At 40.9% G+C, this 26,963-nt stretch overlaps 1 protein-coding gene across 2 annotated transcripts in view; it reads right to left on the reverse strand.

Moving 5' to 3' along the window:
* Positions 1 to 573: 573 nt before the first annotated feature.
* Positions 574 to 26,963, reverse strand: part of cntn4 (contactin 4) — a 142,409-nt gene continuing 116,019 nt past the window's right edge. The window contains exons 12-23 of one of the 2 annotated variants that reach the window (XM_051416536.1): positions 21,649 to 21,776; positions 12,103 to 12,278; positions 9,915 to 10,032; positions 9,277 to 9,435; positions 8,254 to 8,403; positions 7,383 to 7,453; positions 5,276 to 5,510; positions 4,868 to 4,983; positions 3,755 to 3,941; positions 3,560 to 3,672; positions 3,295 to 3,463; positions 574 to 2,899 (exon numbers count right to left, since the gene is read on the reverse strand). In XM_051416536.1, coding sequence (XP_051272496.1) covers positions 2,808 to 2,899; positions 3,295 to 3,463; positions 3,560 to 3,672; positions 3,755 to 3,941; positions 4,868 to 4,983; positions 5,276 to 5,510; positions 7,383 to 7,453; positions 8,254 to 8,403; positions 9,277 to 9,435; positions 9,915 to 10,032; positions 12,103 to 12,278; positions 21,649 to 21,776 — 1,714 coding nt within the window. In that variant the 3' untranslated portion in view covers positions 574 to 2,807. Of the gene's footprint in view, positions 2,900 to 3,294; positions 3,464 to 3,559; positions 3,673 to 3,754; positions 3,942 to 4,867; positions 4,984 to 5,275; positions 5,511 to 7,382; positions 7,454 to 8,253; positions 8,404 to 9,276; positions 9,436 to 9,914; positions 10,036 to 12,102; positions 12,279 to 21,648; positions 21,777 to 26,963 lie in introns of both variants that reach the window. The other variant, XM_051416535.1, reaches the window with a different exon arrangement.

Here is a 26,963-nt window from a genome sequence, read left to right on the forward strand (position 1 = left end):
CCATTCATTTACAGCATTTATATGCCATTAAATGAATGTTATAACAGAATATATACAGAAGATTGACTACTTTGACCTCTATTCTTAAAAGGAACATTTCTCAGTTTACTAGACATGAGGAATGCTACAAAGCCTTTGCAAAACAGTCTTCTAAAGGAGCTTTGTCGAGTCCGAGAAAATACTCCCCGATGTATCATAGTGATGTCATAGGGTTTTGAGACTGCACATTTTTGTCAGAAAGCCTGTTACAAATTCGGGATGAGCTGTTTAAAAGAAGAGATGGTACAATGTTGCATTATGGGAAATGTAGGATCCAGTGTTTTTGGAACTTAATTCAGGACTAAAAGTTGGGACATACAGTACTAAATGAATGGGATACACATTTTAATCTATGAAATAAAGATATATAAATAATAATGTATCTAGCCCCCTTTAACTGATAAATCCTCATATTTTGTGTCATTCGATTAAATTGTATTCCGAACAAATGCCAAGGCCAGAGGAAGAATACTCCTATATGTCAGTTCTCACATAGGTCATATATATTGACGGACAGACCAACAGAGCTCGACATTGTTCTATAAATCAATAAACTTTATTAACACAGTATAAACAACAAACAGCAACAGAGGAAACCCTCATGTAGAGCATATATGGACAGAAGACCCAGTACATCTCAGAGGGGCTGACTGAGACAGAAGCATAGACATGGGGCTGACCATGGTTCAGAGTTCATGGTACACACACAGTATACACAAACCTATCAGATGCATGAATCTTGCATGTTCCTAAAGCCATTCAGTCGGTTTGCAGATGGACAGAAGAGAGAGGACAAAGTACAGTCATGCTGAGCAACAGTGAGCTACAGTATGAAACAGAGTCATTACATAAAAACATCAAGTAAATCATCTCTTTAGAAAGGTTCTTTTATATAAATGATTCGAAGTGTACAAAACAGTATATTACACATTTCTTGATGCATGATTCTGAGCAAGACCCAGTAGCCTACAGTACACTTCCCTTCAAAGTACAAACTACTTAACTGGATTACAAGCTACATACAGACTGCACTGTACCTCTGTAGCACAGCACTCCCACATGGCATCAGGAGACTATGGGAAAAGAAAAGGTCAGCAGCATCGTCTTTTATTAAGAATACACACCTATAAAAATGCACCAGGCCCTCGTATATTGCCAATATCCCATGCGAAACAGCAGAATGCCATTCAAACTAACCTTACTAGCCTCAAAATTTCAGAAAGGATGCTGGCCCGCCCCTCGCCCCTCCCCCAAATCCTGACCACAAACAATATCTATCAACACAGCAGCATGTAAACATCACCGCGGCTGCTTCATAGTTCTATGTTTCTAATGTTTTTGATATACATATGATAAGTTAAGGCTCTTTAAGGACCTGAGGATTTTGAACATATGATGAGGCACACAGAAGGCAAAGAATAGCTCTAGACACAGGGCTAACTGAAAGAATGAGGAGCATGAGACAGCCACAAGGGTGGTCCGGTCACCAGTGCAGTTCAATGGCCATGGTCAAGGAACCCAGGGGAGATGCTCTGCAGAACAGCATTTCTGGTTACAAGCTCGGTAACTATCACGTGAATGGCTTCATGGACTCCATCGACTTTTTGCGAGTTCTTGGTCACCTTCCTGCGAGAGGACTGGCACCAAAAACATGGCCTACTATCGTGTTAGCATCCAGCAAAGTATAAAGGTGTGGGATTTCTCTCTTTGTTTTCATGCCATATGTACAACAAATTTTAGAAGGCCTTTTTGCACAGAACAAGGACTGTGGATTTTGTCCCCCATCTTAGCAATGTGATCATACTGCGAAGGGCGAGTATGGACAGCAGGAATGATTGCCACAGCTCATAACCAGCGTACATATGGTATGTGAGCATTGCATTAAGACAGACTTGACAAAAAGTCCTAACCAATCCTTTACATAATTCGTGCCCGATAGCATTAACTAAAAGTTAATATTGTTTTTAATTGTGCATTTTATGCAAACTTCATGACATATCAAAACAAGTCCACCTCACTAGTGAAATCCTTTGTGAATTGACTTTAACTGGCTAATTTTGTCCAGTTTGCTAATTGTAATGTTAGCATACTGGCTGGAGACAGATGATTTTAAATGCTAATCCCCTCTTCACATACAGTACTTGGTAAGGTGACCAAGAATGACAAACACCCAACATGTCCGTGCAGTCCTTTGAGTGAGAGATTGCAGAAACAGAAATGCAGAAATGTGACAGATAACAGTTAATAGTTCATTCACTTGAAGAAAAAGAAACAACTGACTCTGGTTTGTTAGAACCAAAGTTACACGTATTATCTTACTTTAGAAGACAAAAGGTGTGCTGTCAAATCACATTCTTAACCTCCAGACTGGAAAATTCGATGATGTTGTTTGCCATGCACTTAATTGCTCTCGCCCCAGTAAGCCCAGACCGACTTCAGATTGATTAAGAAAAAAAAAATCTATAAAAGCTCAACATGTCATACAAAAAGATGCATATAAGACATTTTTCTCTTTTTTTCTTATGAAAGCTGCTTTGGTAACAACATAGTCACGACATCGGTCAATCTCCTTTACTTTGCCTGGGTGCTGAAGGGGACTCCTTCCCTGTCATCTCAATGGCGTATTTTTTTTTTTTTTTTTCGTCAGCATCTTCCTTCTGCCTCTAATATCTAAATGAATGGATCTAGTTACACCAGAGTGGGCTGTGTTTGCGTTCCACCGTAGAGCTGTCTGCACATCAGATGGGAGATCTGCTGGGAGCTGTTTGTCATAAAGATGTCCGCGCTGTGAAAGACAGAGCTATTGTGCTGAGGGCTGATAGAGTGGAGACCTTGGATGCTGAGCCGACTGCGTTGGGGCCTGAAAAGGTATTGAAAAGAACGAAGATGTTAGACCTCTGAAAAAAAGAAACCCCACACAGACTTTGGCATTTTATTCCTTTAATCGGCAGCCTCCCCAGCTTGCTTTTGTAATTTTCAGCTGAAAACATTCATTTCCAAAAATGCTTGAGAGTTATTACTTGAGCAATGGAATGAGACATTGAAAGTATTCTAAATAAATTGCTCAACTTTGATGCAACGCTTCCATTATAGTTTCGCGCCATAATTACATAATGTCTCATGTAGCACATTATTTTCCCACTCTCTCTGTTCCTTTGGAGATGATGATAGCTAATCTGTTCTGGCAAGACAGCAGCAGGGGAGTGGATTATTCAGCTCAGCCACGAGGGAGGCACTAACTAGCTCTCCACTGACCTGGTATCCTTGGGATGGTGATCTGCCTGCTACTGCTGCCTTCCCCTCCCTCTCCAAATGGCTTTATCTGGATGATATAATCCTCATCAGTGGGCAGGGCGAGCTCCACAGAGGTGGTGTTGGTTTCCATGACGTTGGGGCGGCTATGTCGATTCTTCTTGTACAGCACCTGAGGACGAATGGGACGAGTCAAGTCAAGAGTCAGGAACCGAAGCCATGGCAACAAACACAATTTTCTGATAAAACCAAGCGACTGGGTGCTTACTTTGTAACCAGTGACCTCTGACTCATTCTCCAGGGCTTTGACCTGCTCCCAGTTCAATATAATCTTGGAGTTTGATGTGTTCCACATCACTTTCACCGGTGGCTGACTGGGTGCTGAGAGGAAGAAAAACACATTATTGACCTCAAACAAAAGCAGACCAGTGGCAGGGTAGTTATAATTAGATCGAACACTTACGTGGCTTTTTGGTGGTGACGTTGACAGCGGCGCTGGGAGGCCCCGTTCCAGCAGTGTTATACGCCCTCACTGAGATGTAATATGTGGTACTGCCTTTCACACCGCGGATAATAGTAGACGTTTGATTTCCTACAGTCCTTTGCACACTGGCTGTGTCTTCCTTTTCACTTCTACTCCAGTACCTCAGCTGAAAAGCAACAGGGCAGAACCATAGACGTGAACGCAAAAAACACAACAGACACCTTAAAAGCTTTCTGTTACACCCTGTCAATGAAGTGCAAACTGGAAACAGGGAGATGTGAACTCAACTGGATGGAAGCTGTGAACTGGTCTGAAAACAAGCTTTAGCAACATGTCACTTAATGTAGCCCATGTACCTTTTGCTCACCGTGAACTACGTGCCTTGATTGTGCTCATCAGACATGTGTCATGGTTTAAGTTATGTGGTAAAGAATATGCAAAAGGAGAAAAAAAAAGGAAAACAAAGAAGAAAAAGAATCCTCAAAAATCCCCTGCCATCAACTTCTACTGATAACAGATTTTCTTTTTTTTCCTTTGTCACCCTGCTTGTCAGGGCTGAAATAGCTGGCACGCTTGACAGCACAAATATAATTTGCCTTTCCTCACAGGAATGGTTTGCTCAGGCCCTGCTCCTCTGTTGACTTTGAGTGGTCAACAATTTATAATTCTGGCACTTTATGCAATCTGTGGATGAAAACAGCATCTTTGTACACATCTTGGATTTCAATAATGAGCAGAATAAAATGACAAGAACTGAGTGCAAAGCCAGTGTCTGAAACCGCTTTGTTGTGTGGATTATAAGCTAAACGTTCTATCCCTTAGAGTATTGCATCAGTACGCTAATCAGGGTGGTTACAGTACTTAGGTAAACAACAAGAGAAACACAACTAAACCCACAAGCATGGGACTAGGCTGGACCATTATGCATGCAGTAAGCTATTATCTCCTGTGCCCAAGGTGCATGAGCCTGAAACACTCATCAATAATAGAAGAGAACAAGATTCAACAGCATTAGTTGTCATGTGCTTGTGCACGCACAGATTTGCATCCACTGAAAGCACATAAAAAACAAGATATTTCAGTGTAGCTCACCTCATAGCCCAGCACTCTTTTCTTGCTGGCATTCCAGGGCAGAGCTTTCCATGAAACTTCAATCTCAGACGCAGAGAGGCTCTTGGCACGGACCCTGGTGGGCGCTCGGCCAGGCTCTGGAGTTAATGTATAAAGAGTCTGAATGATTTTAGAAGTTACACTGAGCTTTGATGACCCCTCAGAGTGGGAACATCAAAACTGTTTCAAAGATGTTTCTTTCATCCAAACAACAGAGGGAGGGAAGTATGGGGAAGACGTCTGCAAGTGCTGATAGAAGAACACTGGCTGTAATTACTGCTGCTGTTTAGACCCTGAATGGATCTAGCCATGTACTTATGCATTAATAGTGGCTGTGCAAGTACAGCTACTCCATAACATGTTGCATATGACATGAGAGATTATACGCACCTTCCTCAGCAGAGTAGATAGTGGTGACAGACCCAAACGGCCCTTCCCCCTCATTGTTGTAGACCCCGACCTTCACATGGAAAGGCGAGAAGGGCTGGATGCTTTCGTCTTTAAAGACGTATTTGGATGTTTCAGCGGATGGCACGGCGGCCTGCATCCATCCTGTGGCACCGTGGGGTCGAAATGCCACAACGTAGCCAAATCCTGGTCCATTCTGCAACTCCTCTGGAACAGGCTGCAGGAAAAAAAATTGTAAGCACTTTTTTTGTATATAGAATTAACTTAGAATACATTTTGAAAACTAAAGACTAAAACCAAGACGAAGGACATGGCTTTCAATTTTTGAGTTAATACTACTTGCTTCAAATATAACATATGAGTACACACAAGAAGTATTAGTGGACACATCCATTACACAGTACAGTGCACTCAGCATGATACCATACCAGCAGCTGTTGTCCAGACTGATAACATGCCTCATACATTTATAGCTCCAGACAACATTCTAGTGGATAAACACAACCTCTTCACTCTCGTACACTTAAAGATGTATTCTCACATAAAAAGCACTCCATTTATTCTTTCTGTTTTAGCCCTGCTACAGGCAGGTCCTATGGACACTCTGACTGTGGTCTAAATATCTAAACTCTGGGCCAGTATGGATATTCATGGGAATGTAATAAAAATTGCACTGACTTTGGTAAGCCTCTGACTTTTTAGAATTAGTATTCTTTGAGTGTGTTTTTGGATTTATCAAAAGCCTTCCATACAGTCGACCATAATATATTTTTGGGGGGGATTTTGTGGATCACAAAGTTTTATTACAACCTAAATGGAGTAATTTACAGATGGCTGCTAAATTATATTGCTACTTGAAAACAATTTGTAAATGCGATGGTTGGCCTTATATGGTATGAATTACTGGTAGTGTCCCACATGGGTCAATTATGGGCCCTCTTTTGTTACTCATTTATACTATTGACTTGATCACAACAGCTATGTTGATGACACTAGTTTGTTTCTTTCATATAAACAATTTTTCACACCTCTACATAGTTTAAATTAACCAACTTTCTTTAAATTAAGTCAATAATCTAATTTAATTTTTACTGCCAAAAACACAAGTAAATAAATCATATTCATTTAGTTCACACACAAAATCAATTGGTATTGTGAATAAAATACATAGTTTGGTTTATTTATATTTATAAATCCATGGGAAATACCTATTTTTACATGTATTCTGTATTGTGTATATATAAGCAGGATTTGCTTTCTAGAACATAATTCATTTTTAAAAATGTTTTCCCCATTTTCATCTATATGTTTTTATTTCTATATTTTTCTCACTTTATTATTCTTTACTGTGTTTTGTAACATGTGCAAACAAACTAAACTAACCTCTTTCTCCAGTGCCAAGATCTGAACACTAAACAGAGGAATTGGTAGATTGCAAGGGGGTTAAGCCCATTTGACGTTAATAATCCCAAGGCCTTTTAAACTACCAACAGCCACCCTCAGGACAAAAGTTACACTTTAGTTTCACTACAGGTAACACACTAAAATGGTAAGCACAAGTTAAAATGAAAAACTCTCCATCCCTGCTTTTATGTCAAAATGCCTCAGGAATTTTCAGGACTGAGGCAAAGTAGTGGCTTTGTTAAGCAGAAGTTCGACTTTAATTAAACTCTTGCATACTAAAACATCAACACTGGTTCTGTGAAACGTTTCACAGTGGGGGCTGATGATTTTAAACAGCCTGAATAAATACAAGCTTTTGGAGCTGGATTGATATGCAGAGGCTTTGTACAAAAGAAGGAAAAGAAAAAGAAAGACTGAAAAAAGAGAAAGAAAGGGAAAACAATCTGAAATAAAGTTGGGACTTCGAAGGAACCATTGTGTCTAATTATCTTATTGAAACCTCAAAAGCATTTTTCTCTCCCCTAGGGTGACAGCAGCAGTTATTGCCTCTCTGTTCTTAAAAATGAAATGCCATACATTAAGCTGTTCAGCTGTTATTAATGAAACAGAGGCCCAGATCCACGGAGAATAATGACGTCTGGCTCCCTCCTCCATGGGTGAGGGGCTCCTGAGTAAGCTTGCTTACCTCCCATGTGATGACTAATTCCGAGCGACTGCCACCGCCTCCACTCACATTAGCTGGTGTGACCTTCGGAGCTGGAGGAAGAAGACAGATCAGCTTAGCCCTGTTGACTTCACACGACGGCAAGAAGGCACATGTAATCATTTTCCATGTTGCTACTCCCAAACAGCAGACAGGGTAATGTCTTGACATATTTGAACTTCGACCTTGAGAAAACCCGTAGGATATCAGCAAACTTCTCACAGCTGAGTCGTGTTTGCAGACGTGGCCAACCTGTTGTACTTTTTATATACCAAAAGACAACAAAGGATGTAACCTTGGTGGATCCAGCTCTCAGCTTCCGGTTCAATTTGAATAGAAGTTCAGTTTCTTGTGGTACAGAAGTGACCACACCCAACACTGAACCTGCATTTTAATAAGTCTACAGGCCTGCCAGCACCTGTAAAGCTCATTAAATAATATGTTATGTTTGTTTATTTAATTGACAAGTTATGTGGGTTATGTGCTAGAAATACTTCACCACTTTGTTGAGTTTTGTAGGGATTGAAAAATCCCAGAAATATAGCTATTGAGCTTTAGAGGTGCTGTTGTTAGGGGATTTTGTAACCTTTGGTCAGGCTAACTGTTTCCCCATTTCCAGTCTTTATGCTAAGCTAAGCTGAGTTTCTGCTGGCCGTTTCTCCAGATTTAACGGCCGACATGAGTAATACCTAACTTTCCATCTGAATTTGGCAAGAACATTTTCCTTTATGTCTGAATCCACCCTTTATTCCTATTCCTTTAAAGAAATTAAGTAATATGTCTTCAACGGGAAGAACAAACAAACATGACACAGAGGCATAAGGACATTTCTTTTTGCTCATGCAGTACATACAGGTCCCCTTTGTCCTTGCTTGTTTAGATGGCTTGCTGGGCTCGCCGGTCCCAATGGTGTTGCTTGCCAGGACTCGAAACTCATACTCCACCCAAGGGCTCAGGTCTATTACTGTAGCTGTCAGCCGGTGGCCCCCCACCACCTCAGGAACTGGCATAAAACACACAGTGCCCACTTCAGTATCGTGAAACTTTGTGTGTGTGTTTTCTGTGTGTGTGTGTGTCAGCTTAGCATCAGTAGAAGACTGTCCTCCAGGCTGACAGGCCTGGTAGGACCCCACCACAGGTACATAGGACAAGTGTAATCCCTCACAAGGACACACAATGTGATGCGCAGACAAACTTAAAAAACAAGAAAACAATACAGAAGAATCACATGTAAAGAAATAAACTATTAATTTGCTAATTTGGAGATATTTATTTAGCTTTAGTGAGATGTGATGGTGTGGTCCTGGATTCAAGCATCAAAATCCAAATAGTGCAGTACTATATAGAAAAAAAATAGAGACGATTCCACATAAAAATGACAAAAAATCTGTTTCTTCTGTTGAAAGAGGAGTTATGTCTACCTGCAAGGTCATAATGTAATCCTGTTTCAAATATATGATCCTGATGTGGTAAATCAATGAGGCCAGTAAAACTATCTTAGATCAAAGTGTCCTTAATTCAAAAAATATCAATAGAACAAGGTATACAGTACAGGGTAAATGCACATTATAGCTATCATGCGTGAATGTTAAGGGCCCCATTAAAGAGGATGTGGGGAAAAATTACACCGGTGCCATCACTTAACTACACTATCAAATTACAGCCTTGGCAACAGGGTTCATCATCAGGATGAGGTCTATGTTTCTGAATTCCCAGGAGTCAGATAAAATGGCGGTCAATGCTCATGCTGCAATTGTGTACCATTTGGTGCTGGGTGTAAAAATTGCACCTCAAATATTCTCACAGGCGAGGGAGAATGAAGAGCGGCCCCCTCTGTGTGATTGGAGGAGGCCACGGCTGGTTGGAGAGAGCTTACCTGTGGTGACAGCCTGCCACCCGAGGGAAAATGGTGTCCTGGCCTGGATGGTGTATGCCGTAATTGGACTGTGATTATCAGGACCAGGCCTCCAGGACAGAGAGGCTGTGGTATCAGTGATTTCTTCTACATGGATGCTGGTGGGGGGCCCCGGGGGACCTGATAGATGGCATAGCCAGGCAGGAAGAGCAGAGAAAGATAGAGAGACAAACGGGTGGAAAGAGGCAGAGGAGGGAGGGAGGGAGGGAGGGAGGAAATTTAAATTAGTAAGAGATGGAGAGATGGTAAAGAGAGTGGCTTTGGTTTTAGCACCTGCGGCTACTGAAGCGAAGTCAGTTCACTGTGAAACCTTTGGGAGCTATTTGGTCTAATTAGACAGCAAATTTCCTTTAAACCTTGAGGAGAGGAATTTCTATTTGCTCCCCTTTTCATTCTATCTCTTTATTTCTTCATCACTGAAGCACAGTAAACATTAATTACTAACAAACTCCCTCCCTTTTCAGCAGTAGATGAATGACAACCTTAAACGCTGACAGTGAGCCGAGGGACGTGGCCAGGCCAGTAGTCATTTAGAAAAGAAGCGAGTTCTTTCTCAGCGAAAGCAATGGCAGAATGGACGCTCATTGTTTGTGGCTTACCTCTGACAACCAAGTCAACAGCAATGGAAATGCTGTCCACCTTCGTTTGCACGGCACACGTGTACTTCCCCGCATGCCTCAGCTGGATGTTTCGAATCATAATGTCTCCTGCTGAATGCTGCTGTCATTCAAACCGTGCACAGAAACACACACACACACACACACACACACACACAGAGTTCCATAAGCAATATGGTAAGCCTCCAGCTATTGTAATTCAAGAACAATACTGACTTTCAAACCACATGGGAGCAAAACCAGCTTAACAGAAATCTCATTCTCATGTATGTGTATCTTTAAAAAATAAATCCCTTATTCCTCATGCAGCTTTTTCTTCCGTACTCTGACTACCTTTGTCAGTTTCTCTTGCTATAATTGCAGAAATGTACTTGCTTAAATAGCTTGTATTACAGAGCATTTTCAGTTCTAAGAAGCAGCCTAATGGCTAGTCTAAATACTTAGTTCTTTAAGGGAGCCTTTTATGCTACCTCTAATTGCATTTCCCACGCCTACATTATCATTTCATCAGAGTACAACAGAGCAGGTTCCGTAATAGTAAGAATTCTTTGGAGTGGCTGGTAGATTAATCAATGTAAGTGGAGATGCACAGCAATTTATTAGGGAGAGGGGTCTGGAAATAATGGTACAAGAGGCACCTAAATCATAGAAGAAACAGGAAAGACACCTCAGTGCTGCATTTTTTCTTTACTCCTACAGTTTTTATTTTTTTATTTTTTAGGAAATATAAGCCTGGGTATCACATGCTGAGATGTGAGCTGCAAACCTTTTAAAGTATACAGCGGCTGAGTGAGACTGTTTGCAGGGTGTGTATGTAAATTTCATTTTAAAATAAACCACAGGCAGCAATTTTCTGGCCATAAATAATACACTTGATACAAACATTCCCTCTGCACTGCGGCTGAATTTATTATGACCCTGCTAAAAGAAGAAGGAGTATAATATTGATGTACCAATGAATCTTCACAGTCACCTCTTGACCTTTAGTCGATGAAATCTCTGAAGGCGTTGGAAAATAAATCAATGTCCTTTGTGTGGCAGAGTGGCGCAGTTGCACTAATAAAATTAGCATTCTTCAGCACACCATAATAAGGTTTGTTTCCTAATTATTCATTGTGTATGTGAAAGACATGGTGTTTCTGACATCATCGGGAAAGATTGAAAACTTATTGGGCGATCAACGTGAGGTGTAAAAGTAATGCATTGAGAATGCTCAGTATCCCGAGAGGACAAGCTGTTAGCACAGAGGGAGAAAATGAACAGTGTGCATGTAGTGATCTGGTCAGAGCCCTGGATATCAATGAGGTGGATAATAGTTTTGAACAGGAACTGGTAAGGAAGAAACTCCTGTTTTAAAGCTTTTACCGTTTCAGTGTGACGCTTCAGATAGAGGTGCAGACTGCTGGCTATAGATGGAAAATGCTTTGGACAAGTTACTAAAAATGTCTTTTATTATTAATATTATAGTATAATATAATATAAAAGTAATGAGTTACTAGGATAAGTTATTTTTGCGTTACTCCATTATTTTATTGTTTCTGTGGGACAAGATGAAAATGTATCTAGTTATTAATACACATACTAAATCCTGTTTTTAGTTGAGTGAAGCTTGCCTGTATACACTGCAGATATTTACATATCTATCTGGCATAAACCAAGTGTAGTGTATTTTGATGGTGAACAGCAGGAAGTTCATACAAGGTTACCAACAAGTTAGCCTTTTTAAGAGCACAGAGGTTTATTTCTTTTTTGTATGCTAACATTACTTGTGTGAGGTCTTTTAAGTCTGTAATTGTTATCACTACTCCTAACCTAGTTTCTCTTTGGAATTCAAAGTGTCATGGTGGCTAGGCAGATCTGTACCAAAAGTCATCAAAAGTTGTAGAAATGTGAGGATGAGTGCCACATACAAATTTACCTTTTAACAGTATTTTTATTGGTTTTCAGCAAGTTGCTTTATTTCTAAATATTGAAAATGTCCACATACTGTATAAGCTATCATGACATCGTGGCAACTTGATTTCTAATCCCCTGCTGCATGCGCATCCTCAATTGTGTGTAAATGGGAAACCTGTCTTTCTAGCTCTCACAACATGACAGCCTGTTTAAAAATCAGAGGCCTGAATCAGCCTCACAAGTTTTGAGAGACCTTGAGGGATTATGGACTTACGCCTCCCACTTTTTCAAAAAATCCACCGTGGCTCCCGAAGTGGATGACCTGCTCGTTGAAGAACCAGGTGAATTTGAGCTCCAGAGACGGGTCGTGGCTCACTTGACAGGGCAGGACCACACTCTCCCCCACGGTGACGTCCAGGGTGGACGGCAGGGTGGTTATGATGGTCGGCTCTGAAACACACATTCACATCCGTGCACATTAGATCAAACACACTGTTCAGCTCCCACTTTTCCTGGCATTATAATTCGGTACAGGAAATGGCTTTGCAAAAAGCCAAGCCCTTCCATCATCCTTATGGATATGTCAGACTCAGTTAATAGAAGGATATATGGGACAGAGAGCACACAGCAAACTAGGGCACACAGCTACAATAACTGGTATTAGTCTCGGCCTGAGCTCGTCTCTGTGGGGACTCGGAAACGTGTCTCTCCTGCAGCCTGAGAAGCCTCCGTGTGTCACTGCCAACTCAGCCTTCAGCCTGGAACTCCCTCCCAATTGCCCCGAAATTCCCAAAACACACCGCCAGGAAAACAGTAAACAGCAGTGAGCACTTCTTCCACTCGTCGCCACTCTCTTTTCAAGCCTGCAGTGCATTACAATGGCATCACAAGGGAATAAGGCAAGCGTCCCCTATCTGCACTTGTGTGTGAGCAGCGGAGGAGGACGACGGAGGGACATGAGAGAGGCGAGATGAGAGGGAGAAGGCTTTGTTCTCTGAGTGTACAGCACCTGTCTCCCTCTTGGGGGTGCTGTGATTACTTGGTTGGAATTGCCACTCTGAGCACACAGGCTAAATTAACCATGGCAAATGATCCCCGGACAGGCATAGATTCATGTAGAAAGTGCCGGCAGTGCAGTCTTCATCCAGAGTGAATTCGATACCTTCATTGTATTGGCCCCCTCTTACCACTCCCCAATACACACACACACACACACACACACACACACCACCATACGCTCCCAATGTGATTTATCTACTCGTTTTCTGATATCAGGCCAGAATGCTATCAGCTGGTAGGTTTTGTCACATACACAATGGAAAGTGTGTTTGAGAGCCCTGGTTCTCTATTGCTGGGGCTAAATGGTGAGCGATGGCGGTGCAGTAAAAACGTCGTAATAACACACAGGAGGTATTCAAGGGTCTGTGTCTACTCTGTCTGCCTTGTTTCTAAAGCTACACCTTGTAGAACAAGTGCGGGAGGGAAACAGAAGAGCTAAAAAATGGTTAAGAAAGGGCAAGAAACAGACAGAAAACAGAAAGTGTCAGGGCTGTTTTGCAATGGTTTTTGTGGCAAGACAGTTACTCCAAATGGCGTGAGGAGAAAACAAAAGGCTCAGGAAGGATCTACAGGGTCAGTCTTCCACAGTCAGAAATGTTTCCTCCTCTATCTCTGCAACCTAGAAACATACTATGAACATTTATTTCCTTTATTATTTCTTTTCTAACAGGACCTCCTCTCCTTGTGGTGTGTGTACTGCCTGGTGTCTTACTGCCTCCAGGGACTCACTGGGACAATGATGGTGGGAATATGCTCCCTTATTACCCTCCTCTGTCATCATTTGTGACAGATTATGGACAACCAAGGTTGGTTACACAACCACACACTGGGCTCTTGAGCATAATTTGATTGATTTCTATCTTGTATAATGCCTTGTTACCTACTGCCACTGTAAACGAGGGGATAGTAACCCGCTCACTTAGCGGGGTCAATCAGAGACAAGACAGAGAGTGTGTTAACGTACAGAGACAGGCCGGGTGGCTCCTCAGGAAGTGCTGCTGCTGAGGCGGGTCAAAGCACTGCTGACGTGTTTCAGTTTGTACTTAGGATGCTGAGAAGTGTTCTCTGATAGTCTCCTGTTGCTACATGTCACAGTGTTTAACATGAATAATTGGCAATAATTAATTAAACATGACAAATCAATGTGAAGTAAATAAACATTTATTTTCACATCATTTTTTTCTGATTTCTGATTTCTCCAACAAACAGTAAATGGACTGCACTTGTATAGGGCCTTTCTAGCGTTCCATCCACTCAATGCCACAATTCATCGATTCACATACATCACAAAGGCCATCACAAACAGAAAGTAATTCATTTATACACATTCATACACCTTGAGCAATTTGGAAATTCAGAATCTTGCTCAAGAACACTTTGACATGCAGCAGGAGGAGCTGGATGATCGAACCGCCAACCTTCTCACTAGTGGACGACCTGCTCTGCCTCCTGAGCCTCAGCCACCCCAAGGATTCTCCAATAAACTTCACTGGTTCTGTTTTGTAATTCAGGGGAATTATTCAAAAATGAAAAAAGAAGCTTATAAATACACTTGTGCTAACAGTCATCATTGGGTAGTGGCTCTAACATTAACGACTGATACTTTTGAACACATTTACTTTAACTTTTATTTACTAAAAGAAATTAACTGTCTACAAAAATAAACAATAGGATTTGCCGTTGGGGGATCAAAAACAGATTTCAGTCAAGTTTTGACTTTGAGTGGCTGAATTTCATTTGATATTCATGAAGATAGCCCTCAGTGTTGTGTATGTTTAAAAAATAATTCTATTGTAGATCTGAAAATGAAAAAGTGAAGGATTTGTATCTGTTTGTGTGTGGAAACCCCATATATCAACATGCACTGATCAAATCATGATTTTGTTGTTGATGAGACTTTACTAATAAAATAAGAACATCACACCCTCATAATTAACATGACAAAATTCTGATTGTCTTCCACAACTGTCCATATAACTGTTCCAAAAGCACCTCACCTCATATGCTTAATGACTGGTCAAGTTTTGGAAACTAAAAGTTGGCTAAAGGAAGGAAAACACTTTGGCTCCAAAATATCAGAATATTTTTCAAGACATTCCCCAGAAGGATTATTTAATGTGGTACTCACTGTAGAGATAAAAAAAAAAACCTCTTTAAGTTACAGCACAGCACCTTAGCTGAACTAGCAAACATGAAATTCATCTGCAGACAGATATACAATTCAACATAAAAGGAGAATTAAGTTCTCAGTAATAAATGAATAATAAATTAATATTTACTTACTTTACTTGGGCTTAGATGTACCTATTTTCACTATAACCGACACCAAGTCATTATATTCAGGAAACTTCCTAGGAAATTGTTTGGCAATATAGGACCGATAAAATAAATCCTCCTTTGACAGTGAAGTGCTTGGTGGGCCAACCATCCATCCCAACCTCCTCCCTATAGAACTTTTGAGAAGGTTAAACAATGCCATACTACATCCGACTTTGCAACTAAGAAAGGACAGAAACTACATTTGTCAGGAACATGAGTTTAAAGCCTCTGGATATGTGGCCTGAAACAATTAAAATGCATATATGATGATGATTAAAGTTGAATGTCTCATTAAGCATCCACAAAAATCTGAGAAAAATAAATGTTCAGAAAAACACCTAGTTCAAAAAACTCTGTTTGCTGTTTGTACCATATATCAAGACTGTGTACGCTGGCAGATCACGTTTTCTTCGACATCTCCTTCAGGAGAGGGGTACTACTATGGATGCACCATAGTAGTGTTGCACCCATTTGGGTGGAACAACTGACAACTGTTATTTTACTGGTTTGAAGAATTAATTGCATATTTTTTTGTAATACATGTCTAATCATAGCCACAGCCAATTCAAACCTCATATCAGGAAAGTTTACAAAAACTTCAGTGTGTAACATTAAAGATCTATTTAAAGGGAATATAACATTTATAGGTATGTTTTTTAGTGTATCATAAAAATGAAAATGTATCATAATCACCTGAAAATAAGAATTTGTTTTCGTTACCTTTGAATGAGCTGTTTTTATCTACAGAATAAGCAGGTTCTCTTACATGGAGGATGCCATGTTGAACTGCCATGTTTCTTCCATTTGTACAATGGACAAACCAAACACTGGCTCTAGATAGGGCCTTTGGCATTTTTCAACACTTTCTCAGCCATTGTAGTTTAAAACATGGAACGAGAGAGAGAGGCGAGGGCGTGGTAATTTGCAACTGCACCATTAGATGCCAATAAAGTCTACACACTGGTACTTTAAATGACAATATTTTGAATTTGGATTCAAACTAATTTGAACTAATTTAAATTGAAAGTTATAAGTCTATTGTGGATTTGGGTTTCCAGTGGCTTTAAATGTTTGAACACACAGCCGAAGCAGTCATTTTTTCTAGTCTCAAAGAGTGCTGCAATCAAGCCAAGTGGCTTTTTAATGTAAAAATCCCCAGAAAACAATATACGCTTTTTAAGCTAAAGCTTAAAGCTTAATGATTAAATGAATGAGAAATTGATTTTTTTTTACTATTTAAGCAACATCAAGTACTTGGCTTAAACAGCAACAACAATCACAGCATTGCATACCATGTTAAAGCAACTGAAGGAGATGTGGCAGCCAAACAGATGACTTACTGACACTGGCTCACAGTGGGAACACTCAGAGAAGCTGTGCAACAATAACATATGGTTGAGCAGGAAACAGAGCGAGCTAACGGTTACCAAATGACTCCCTGCTCCTCTCTGAGGCGTACTGACATGCCTCACATGGCCAGTTTCACCATTCTTCCCACAAACAGCAGCCATCATGAATAATGCTCACCCCCCTGCCCCTCCTGTGGAGAATCCCAGCTTCGATGCTCTAAAGCTATAAAGTGTAAGTATGTAATCTCCAGTGTACACAAGCTGTAGTTTTCCACACAAGGTGAGTGATGTGAGCTTGAATAATGCAAAACAGAGGGTGTCGAAAGAGCCATGGGCCACGTGATGCAGGGATTTTGAAAACAAATTTACCGGAGCAAAGCCTCACCCTCACCCTCAAAGTCCTTCACACAGAGATTCACGCAAAGATGATCCTGAGGCACGCAGACTCAAGACAAACAAAGACTTGTAAAGAAAATGTATTTTCACCGGCAGGTCAAAAGCCTTCTCTAAAGAGGCTGCACCAAATCTGACGGCACACATCGGGCTACGGCACATAACATGTATTTGAAGGTAAATCACACGTAACATTATACATCGCATTCAGTGTTGATGAAAAGGCCCTTTATTCCCCAGTGCCAGTGTTATCTCTCAGGTCATATTGAAACAAAACTGCAGAGCATGTTATAATAAAGAAATCATTCCACCCCAATTTCCTCCTGTTGCTTTACAGACAAACAAACCAAGAGGCTTTCATCAGCACAGCACTAACTCCTCCCACATGCTTTTCTGTATGCCACTCATTTTCCAAAGGTCAAATCAAAGGTCTCACAAGGACGACCTTTAATTGCGGAAAAATCTGTACATCTCTCAACAGATACACAGAAGATTCACTGAATACTGTAATCGTAGGCTGTGCAGCGGCACATCTGTAGCAACCTGCTGGTGATCGCTGACAGATGGCTGCTCATTATTTTTCTATATGGCTGTCAGGAATCACACATCGCATTTATTTCACATAGTTGCTGGCAGGCGACATCAACGAAAAGGTTTGCTAGGGGAAAAGCTCCTCCCAGAGTTGGGTGTACAACTGGGATGTTTTAAGGCCCATTTCCTAATTCAGTGTGGCATCAGAGCAGTAATGATCAGATGATTTATCGTTTGTCTTACACCTCCAAAAAATGACAAAAGCTATGACCAGTGTGGTCTTTCTGGATTGAGATTGAATCTGTAGTAATTTTCATGCCAATCCATTCAACAATTGTTGAGACATTTCATTAAAAGCTACATATGTGAACCTTACGGTGGCACTAGAGGAAAAGTAACCAACATCATTAGGACTTGTCTTCTGGGGACCAGAATGTCCGTGCACGAAAAAGACTGACATTGCCATCCCTAGAGTAGAAACACAAAGATGATTCAATAACCACTCAAACAAAAGACTCCATTTTTACTTTCCAAACCCCTCCAAAGCGAGTGGTTGCAGTATTGTGTCAGTGTTGGAAAGATGAATTGCTTTCGGAGTTCGCAGAGGCAAACAGAAGCGAACACAGTATGATCTCAGAAGTTTTGAGTTCACTGACCATCTGTAATGATCGGAGGCAACCCTAATTGCAACGGCTCATCTCCAGTGTAATCAAAATTCAGGGAGCACGTCCATAATCAAGTGCAATTAATCTGCTAATATCCCCCCAGTGTTGGAATAATGGGGACATTAACAGGGCTCATCTGTTGTGACTGCTCCTCCGCTGTTTGCTAGGTGGCTTATTCACCGCAGGAGACGCCAAATGCTTTTTGACAGGTATTTTTCAGCATTCATATCACCAAAGTCAATTTGAATAAACTACTGTCATCTCCCATAAGGGCTGCTCCTGCAACACAAATTTCTCCTCGCTAAACAGGTTTCCAATCCTCAATGAAATAGTGCATGTAAATTACCCCATCCCATTTTCCAAACAATATTGATTGTGACAGAGAGGCGGAAGATCATATACAGGAACATTTGTACATCAGCAGCAGAAAACAGCTTTAACATATGATGATGGAAAGGAAGCGGTGAGCGAGGGTGTCAAATAAAACCCATATTCCCTTTCACAAGAATAATAAGTGGATAAAGGCGCCGTCTATTTATGCCCCCCCCATGTGATAAATGGGTAAAAGGAGAGTGTGACTGGCAGAGTGTAGCAATGCTATGCTTTTCATTATGCCTCCAAGTTGAAACTCTGTGCTTAAACTTTCACAGCAATTAACACGACCACGAGCAAAACTACAAATGCACTGACAATTCCCACGTTAATTTCATCACTTCAATTATGCAAAGGTTACCGATTCCTTTTGTGGAAAGGCAGTCGTCAATGGGAGGCAGAGTGAGGCATCAGCATAAATCAGCAGCAAGGTGCACTCTAAGCTCTCCCCGCATCCTTGACTGCTGCTGACTTTCAAGCATTCATAATATATGAAATCTGTCTTTTATAATTCAACAGAAAAAGGAAACATGCCTTGATAGTGATTTACAGAGGAAGGAGCTGCTCTTGAGTTTTTAAAAATTCCATTACAATGGAAGAAGGGAATTACTGTATAGATACAGTTCAGGACATTCCTCTTGCTGTTATATAGTCACTGTTGCTTTAGTATCCAATCAAATATTTGCCTTTAGGGCTAAAAATTCATTCACGTTTCTATAGGAACTGCTTGGGAAAAAGAAATCCACCCAATATTTGGCAGACTGCTGTGTCGTTGACTCCGCATTTCAAAGGAATTTATAGATTTCTTGTAGAAGAAAGACAATTAAATGGATTGAACCTTTGAGCAAAAATCATAAACCACAGAAGAAGAAGAGGGAGAAGCTCAGTCTTTGAGACAGAAAAATGATTTCACTTCAGTGAGTAGTGGAAAACATACAGCACTTCTCATCATATATGCTGGGGAATTGGAAGGATTTTGGCACCATTTTATTGGTATTTTTTTTTACTGACGGTACAATTCATTGCCTAACAGTTAGGTTCAACTGTGTGCACAGTGCACACCAAACTATGAATATGCAGAATATGCCATCTGATTTGTCTGAAAGATCTGATGTGAAGATTCCAATAATCTGTTGAAATATACATGTAAATCTATACCAAACCTTTTGAAATATGAGGCATGAACTTTTCCTCCTGTGGCCAATATACTGAAAATCAATAATTCTATAAATCTACACGAGCTAGCCAATGAGGAAGGTCAAGGCAGAACAAATAACAATTATACAAATGAACTGAGCAACCTCTGTGAAAAGCTGTGTTGGGGGGGCACGTGAGGGTATAGTTCACTGAATATGTCAGCAAATCCCACAGAAACTAGAGGAGGTGAGAACACTATTCCCTGTGGACAGAAAAAAACAGCACTGTGCACAGAATAAAGCCACTCATGCACTGCAATTTCTACCCGGCTCACATTCATTTTCAATGAAGGCGAGGCAAGGCTAGGAGCATTTCATACACAAAGGCAACTCAAAGTGTCTTATATAAAGCATTAAAAACATAAAAAAGAAAGAAAACTGCATAAAAAAAAACATTAAAATGCTAATTAAAAGAATGGAAACCTTTTTAGATAAAATTAAAATGTTACACAGATATAAAAACCGGATAGGAGGGCAAGATGGTTCACAATGATGACCTGAGAGGCCGAGAGGGGTCATGCGTTTAAAGATAGGGAGAGGTGTCTCATGTGGTGGGGCCGAAATCCAGACTGAAACGTATCAAAGTAGCTATTTGAGGTTAAAAAGTGACTCAGTTGCTGGCAGACAACTTTTCCAATTATTTTACTTACAAGGAAAAGCTTTGATAGTGGTCTGTAGCTGGTAATCACAGATGTTTCCACACTACTCGTTTTTAGGAGAGGCTTGATGACTGTAGTTGTCAAGGCTTTGGGAAAATTACCTGATAACAGAGAGCTAATGACTATCTTTAGTAGAACTGTTGCCAAACAGCTGAAAGCATTTTTAAAGAAGCTTGTTGGTTGAGCATCAAGACAGCAGGTGGACGGCTTACGATGCGGCACAATTTCATCTAAGTTCATCTTCATCTTTTCATCATTTTTTACTATATTTCTTCCATGTGATTGTAGGTGGGAATTTAGATATTTTTTGCATTACACCGAACTTTTGATGGCTGGTCCAATACTTTTAGGTTTATTACTGAAGAAGTCTGCATTCAGAAGTCATTGATTTCCTCAGTGGAAAGGAGTTCAGATGTAATAGGGGGATTGGTCAGCCTATCAATGGTACTAAAAAGATAATTACTGGCATTGCTGTTGAGGATGTTTGCTTCATCCCTCTCAGTTTCAGTTGTAAATGAGTTTATCTTAAATGTCAAAGGTTTGTTTGATGCCATCCGCGCTCAGCTTTTCGGCATTCCCTTTCCTGGATCTTTATTGAATTGGAATTTCACCGTGGTGTTTACCAGAGGATGATTTAACCACAGTGATGTTCTCAGTTTTGTAATTGTTTTGTAATTGAAACTGCCTGGAAAAACTTTCACAGAGGGTAAAGTGAGCCCAGGCAGTGCAGACATAGCTTCAATGATGTACTGCTTTTGAACAGTTGTTGATCTTGTGTTTTACTCTTTAGGAGTAATAGACGTATAATAAGCCACAGCACCAGAGCAGAAATGCAACCCCCAGCCCAGATGATCTAACAATACAAGGCTTTTTTCACACCGCATATCCTCTGACAGTCCTGGAGGCACCGAGGCAGTGAGCTGAATGTTTTCAACTCCTCTGCATGGCAACTGAGGTGTGTCTGTCTCTGTAGTGATGACAGCACACAGAAAAAGGCCTTCTCCTCAAGACTTTTCAGAAGAGGGAGAGAGAGGACGGGTTGGAGGCTTCACAAATCGGTGTCCTTCTTCTCTGTGTTGGTCATGTTTTATTTATGAAATTGAACACTTCAGGTTCGTTTTTCAAGGGGCAGAGTGAAATATCAATCAACTCCACGTTGCTGTCAGAGTGAAAAACATGCATTTGAAAAAGGTGTCCGGTGCTTTACTGGTCAGGGTCCCTGCTGACTGACCTGCAAAAGACACAGTGATGAAATTTGAAGAAGGAATAGGAAATACCTTTAACTGTGATGCTTCCTGTGCTACTTGCCACGCCAAACTGGTTTCTTGCCACACACGTGTAGAGACCTGCGTCCGGTTTGGTTGCGTTCCATATCCGAAGGTTACCGTTGTCCAGAATGGAGACCCTGTAGTTAAAAAAGCACATTTTATTTCATTTGAATTACTGCCGTAGCATCTGCTTGTACCATTATAGCCCGTTTTCATCCCAGGTCGTCAAATACAGACGCTCTTGCCACGCCCCCTCTGTATGTGACACACCAGGCTGTCAGAAAGCCTTTTTAACACATGGTTAACGTTGTGAAACAGTCACTGTCTGGTTTGAATTAGACACCAAAACTACTTGTTTAGATTTTATAAAAGATCATGGTTTGGGTTAAAATAACTACATTACATTTACATACATAAATCACATGTCATAATGCAATTCACAGACACAAGTCATGGATGGTGTTATTTGACAACCTGGGAATGAGAACAGGCTGATTAGTAACAAATACTGCTATGCATAAATTGTAACATTTGTAGCACAGGGTTGAATATGCAGCAAAGAAAAGTGACTAACATGCAGCAGAGAACATTTCTCAGTGTCTCTAATTAAGTTGTGCTTCTTGCAGATGACAACGATGAGAAATAGGATTGTATTTTCAGGGTTGTTTAATTCAGCGCATGACTTCAAGATATCTAGGATAACGGTGGCTTCCTTGCCCTTTATACGATGGCCACAAGTGCTTCCAAAAAGGTCAAAAGGCCTTAACAAAACTTGACATTTTCTAAATAACAAGCAAAAATGGAAATTTTGCCCTTGAAAGGAAGGTACTGTGGGAAATCAAGGGTGGACCAACTCATCAAAGCACGCTGAATTTTAATGATCTGAAATGCTCTGCTGAATGTGCAAACTGTAAATATGAAACGGCGTCAGCCTGATTGTGAGGGAGGTAAAACGATGTGTGGCCAGTAAATTGCTCCATTCACCTATGAACAGAGTCAAAGGAGTCAGAGCAAACAGATTCAGCCACTGTTAGATGGCAGCGAGGGTTTTAGCAAACTGAGAAATTAAACACAAGGGCAGAGGTGATTTTGTTCAATGACGGCTCTTTCAGGAACACGCATAAACACTTAAAGCTGCACCAGTTGATATTTTCATATTAACATTGGGTCAAATGGCTCTGTGTTATGTGAAAGGGGCCGCACAACGGGACAAACCCACAGAGAATTTAACACCCAACTCAGCCGTTTCCGTCAGCTTCACAGAGCACATTTAGTATCTTTCAACTGGACCCACAGCTCTACTGTTTTATACCAGATATTTCTCTCTGAGTCGGTAGAGACCAAAGCAGAGCTACACGGAATATGGGACTTCATTCATTATGTTGCCATAAACACGACTCCAAGTGAATGATAATGTTGCTCTGTGTCTGCTGGATGTGTAAACACTGTAAAACTTCCATTAATAGCCCGGGCTTTTATTTGCTTCAATCGCTGAACGAAATTGTTTGTTTGAACCAGTATGAATATTACTTGTATAAAAAACAAACAAACATATCAATTACAAATCATTTATTTAATCATTTGATACTTTGGTGTTCATAATTTCTGTAAAGTGAACTGAAGGATTGAATTGTGGAGAATTTAACTGATGTACTAATGATGTGTAGCACGTCCATATTGACAAAAGTTTAGACACATATTTGTGTAGGCGATCTAAGCAGCTTAGAACTCACCCAAGCGGGCGACCCGGTGGGTTTTAATAGGTTTTATTAGTTAATGCCAGTTTAAGATCACTCTATGCACACTTCTTCATTTGGGTCTTTACATTTTACCTGTTGTTTAACAGTGGAAAGTCTAAGCCTTAGTCAACTGTGGCCTTTTTGTTTCAGAATTTAAAAATATATACGCTTTAAACATTTTAGAAAAGCTTTTCGTAAACAGTGTCAGATATCTTAAATCACAGTATGTGACAACAATAGCAATGCACAAGAAACAGCAGAGTTACAGCAGTTGTTTCAGCTATGCTTTCATACAGGAAATTAAAACTGGCATACTGGTTCATCCGGGACATCGCCCTGCACTACATCCATTTGGAGATAGGGTTTCAGGCCACCTGGTGAATGTAAGTCTTCATTTTAGCTCTGTCATGGTCTTACTAATTCCTGAGAAAAAATATCTGGCTCTTTAGCTGCTAAATGCTCCACTATGTTCACCAGATAGTCACTAACTCTGTTTGTCTACTGTCTAGTGTTCAGTAGGTAGTGTAAAGAGCTTTTCTACTGAAAACAACTGCCTATGGGCCACAAACAGCGCCATGAGCCCGTCTGACAGTGAACCTAAAAAGTGACATTTCTGGGCCGAAAATAAAAGCGTGGAGCAGAAAGGTGCCATGGAGCTTTGTAGAACTGCCGTGTGATAATTCTCTGTGTTCGTCACTGCAGGGGACTTCTTTTAGCAGTCATGGGATCCACCATTAATACATTGATGATAGCTGCTTCAAGGTTTTAGAAAAGCCTTATTTTAAACCAGTGTCATAGTTTCATAATCACTTTACTAGAATATAAAAGTAAAATGTATGCCCCTTATTACTTTTAACCTCTACATTCACTGCTGTAACTGTAAAGCACCTATTAAAATGTTAGCTCATTCAAAAACATGGCTGCATAACTAACAGTTCAACAGGACCAAGCTTCAACGTCACAGAGCCTGTGCATCAGCACACTAGCTGTCACTGGAATGACGCCTTCAAATCAGCTTAAATGTGTTCCTCCACTCCTTCTGATTGATTCCAAACAACTATCTAACAGCTAAAGATAATTGACAATGTAGTGTGAGCTAAAACAGATAGGACTTTAATAGAGGTCTAAATGACACATGACACTAACAACAGTTCATCAGCTCCCACTGTTATAGGAGCATGGTGTTTTCTTGTTTGCGCCAGTGATGCGTTTAACTGGATGTACTTGTGAAATGCGGTTGATACAGTGTGACACTGAGTTCTACATTCCCCCCTGCTTCGCTGTCTACACCGGGTCGTCAAGCGGCGGGTGCGATAAGAAAGTGCAGAGACAGTTAGTGTAAGAGAATCTACTTCTAAAACCACATGGCGCTGCTGAGTGGAGGCTTCTCAAAAGTGCTGAATGCAAAGCAGCCAACAATGGCCATCAGTTACACGAGAGGGCATATCTCTGTGTGGGATGGCGCACAGTCAATGACATCAAAGCCGGAGGCCGATAAATTTGAAAAAAATGGCCCATTAAATGGCACCACGGTCTTGCAACTGACCATAACCCTGAGCAGAGTAAGCACAATTAAAACAACTACTATACATAATTACATTGCAATGCTGGCACTCTGCAGCAAAGTTTGTCTGATGACTCATGTTATCTAAAGGAAATGGTACTAAAGGTAATAGTTCTGCATTACAGTGAGGTTTCATCACATATGCAACTGTTATCAATTAACTAGTGACCTTTTCTGCCATCAGCGAGAATGCAAACAAATGGGAAAACACATCATTTAACTACAACAAGCTCTGACCCAATTCAAGTTTACCAGCACCAGACTCACAGCAAAGCCTCAACATAACTTAATACCTGCATTTGCACTCTGTATATCCACAATCCCTTTATCCTCAGGGACAAAATAGATATCATGTGACTTGTGCGCCATGCATCTTGTAAGAGGAAGCTCTGCAGAGAGAGCGAGCAAGTGGAGCTGCAATGGAACACAATGGCTCTTACAGAGAGTTAAATCCTCAGTGGTCCTCCTGTGGAGCCAAGACTGTTCTTAGCCATTCACCGGATCGTCTACCTTTTATGAAGCTTTATATGAAGACCAGGGAGGCACTTTCCTTTCGCCAATATTACAGAAAGTGGAGCAGACTGGCTGTCTTCATAAGTGCTCGTCATTTTAATCTTAAACTAATGGAAGATGAGGTCAAATACAGTAGAAGTCAGCTGAGGCAAGGTAGCGGTGAATAAGAGATGGAGGCTTACTATTAACACATTTCAGTTTTGCTCCTGTCTTCCCTCTACCTTCTGCTGTGGCCGAGACAACATGTCTGCACGATGGGCCCATTATGCAAGCAGACATTCCCCACCTCCATCCCGAGAGAAGCCAGCGGAGGGGTAGGTATCAATAATTCACATGTGAGATGAACACAAGTGCCACTCCTTTCATCCCCACCTCACACAGGTTTAATGGACACAGCAATAAGTCTCCTAAAAGGAGGCGATTATTTCTGAACAAGGCGAGATGGCCAAATGCACTCGTGTAATCCTAAAAGACACAGGTGTGTATTTTGGGCGAGATCAAGCCTCCGTGGACAGGGGCTGTACAGTGTTGATCCTCCCCACTCTGTGACAAGATGAAAGAGACAAATAACATCAGTCACAGAGCAGCTATCACGGGCACTGTGAAGTGGAAATCGCAGGAAAGAGCCCGGTCCAAAGTAAAAAGCCTGTTTTTGTTATTTCCTTACGTTCTCTTTGAGATGCTGTTAACAGATGCAGACGTTGCCTTTCTGTAAGCTTCCTTCCAAATCAAAAAGGCACTTGAAAGCCTTGTTTTGATGTTTCATGCAGACATATTTTGTCTTTGATCTGTTTGATAAATTCTACATTGTGAGAGGAAACTGTCACAATCCAAATAATGAGTCACAAAAAAGAAAAAATTTAAAAAACAGACGGGAAGAAAATTGCGCATTTGAGAGCAGTCGCTTTGAACTAAGTGTGGGCCTGGAATGTAGAGCGAGTTTCTAATGGCAGCAGCAGGAACCCCGCGCTCATGCCGGCCCGCGTTCTACATAAACACACTAACTCGCTAACGCCGTCGAAGAATAGGAGCGCACTCATAAAAATTCAACATACAAACAATAAGCCTAATCACAGATTAGATTCAGATTTGAGAGTTTCAAACAGAACCGTTCATGAATACTTAGTGACTCCGAGATGCCATGGCTGATTGGTAGCATGACTGCAGGGTGGAGGCCTGTATCCGTCTCTACTTAATTAACAGGGTAAATAAAACAGGCTTGTGAAAATAGGGGTTAAGATTCTATCAGTGGAATTACTCAGCCATGAGACCACAGGAAGAGAGATCGTCGCAGGCTTACGGTGATTTCACCAAATAATTAGTCTCAGCTAAGGCCTTCTACACACAAAGATTACTGCCTCAGTGCACACACAGCTTGCTCAACTCGCCACTGCAGCAGCCATTCACTTCCAAATACCAGTCAACTGAATGGAATGAAAGTGTGAAAAAAGTACTGCGGGGGATGTGTTTGATATTGTGTTTGCCAGCCATGGTAAGCCCACAGATAA

Source organism: Dicentrarchus labrax, unplaced genomic scaffold, assembly GCF_905237075.1.
Source record: "Dicentrarchus labrax unplaced genomic scaffold, dlabrax2021, whole genome shotgun sequence".
Lineage (NCBI taxonomy): Eukaryota > Metazoa > Chordata > Actinopteri > Moronidae > Dicentrarchus > Dicentrarchus labrax.